At 37.5% G+C, this 1,062-nt stretch overlaps 1 protein-coding gene across 1 annotated transcript in view; it reads right to left on the bottom strand.

Moving 5' to 3' along the window:
• CASC5 (cancer susceptibility candidate 5) overlaps nt 1-1,062 on the bottom strand; it is a 52,696-nt gene that overhangs the window by 8,587 nt on the left and 43,047 nt on the right. Inside the window, exons 19-20 of the mRNA XM_008570234.1 lie at nt 524-601; nt 325-364 (exon numbers count right to left, since the gene is read on the bottom strand). Coding sequence (XP_008568456.1) covers nt 325-364; nt 524-601 — 118 coding nt within the window. The remainder of the gene's footprint in view (nt 1-324; nt 365-523; nt 602-1,062) is intronic.

Raw genomic sequence — 1,062 nt, 5'->3', positions numbered from 1 at the left:
GAGACCGGCAACGGGATCGTAACCCTTGGTGTTGCTCCCACGCCTCACTCAGCCAGTGAGCGGCTGGTCTGTATGGGGGACCCGACCCCTGGGGGGGGGCGCCGCCGCGCTCCCAAGCAGCGCACTGTAGCAGTGCGCCACCGGGCCGGCCCTTAAAAATATTATTGACTAAGATGGCTTCTAGGGTCCAATTCAAAGTGCAGCAGAAGCGCTCAGTCTTAGTCAAGACTGATGTCACCAATCCTGTCAGTATCTGGAAGGAGGAAGTCATTTAGCCACAGGAGTTTAGCATTATATTTTCTAACACTGAGATTGAAGGCTGACCTTTGAAGCTCATCTTCTTCAGTTTTCAGCTGTTCCAATTCTTTGAAAAGAAGAAAAAAAAAAAAAAAACAGAATGGATACATTAGAATGTTGTCACAAAAATCATGTTTTATTAAAAATTCTATCTGACTTATTCTCACCTAAATATATAAACAAACTCAGAACATTTCCCATTTATCTCCTTAACTAATTCAATTACCTTTCTCTGCCGCTTTCAATTCAGAATCCCATTGTTTCATAAAATTGTCTTTCTCTTCATCCTCTAAATTCTTAGTTTCTAAAATAAACAATATGCAGTAGAATAAGTCAGTCAAAAATAATTTATTAAACAACCAGAGATGAAAAGAATAGATGATCCCAAAATGAAGTGCTGGGAATATTTCACAAACATCCACCTTTTATAATTTTGTACAAAGATTTCTAGTAGCAGACAAGTGAACTTTGACCTATACAACAGTGATCTCCACTAGCATCTTTTAAGGAGCCACTTTGAGATAGACACTGTTTATATATATAATTTGCATATATGGAATAGTTACTGTTAGGCAACCACCCATAGGCTAAGTAGGAAGACACACACAAAAAATATATGCACACACATTTAGAATTTTAATTTGTTTTTGAAACTTAGGAGTCATCTTTAAAACCCTACTTTCCCCACATCCAAACCAAGTTTATCCAAGTTTAGATTTTACCTCAAAAACATCTCTTAAATCTACTTTTTTTCTTTTTTTTTTT

Source organism: Galeopterus variegatus, unplaced genomic scaffold (genome assembly GCF_000696425.1).
Source record: "Galeopterus variegatus unplaced genomic scaffold, G_variegatus-3.0.2 Scaffold583, whole genome shotgun sequence".
NCBI lineage: Eukaryota > Metazoa > Chordata > Mammalia > Dermoptera > Cynocephalidae > Galeopterus > Galeopterus variegatus.
Note: the sequence above shows the minus strand (reverse complement) of the source record. Positions and strands in the feature narration are given on the sequence as shown.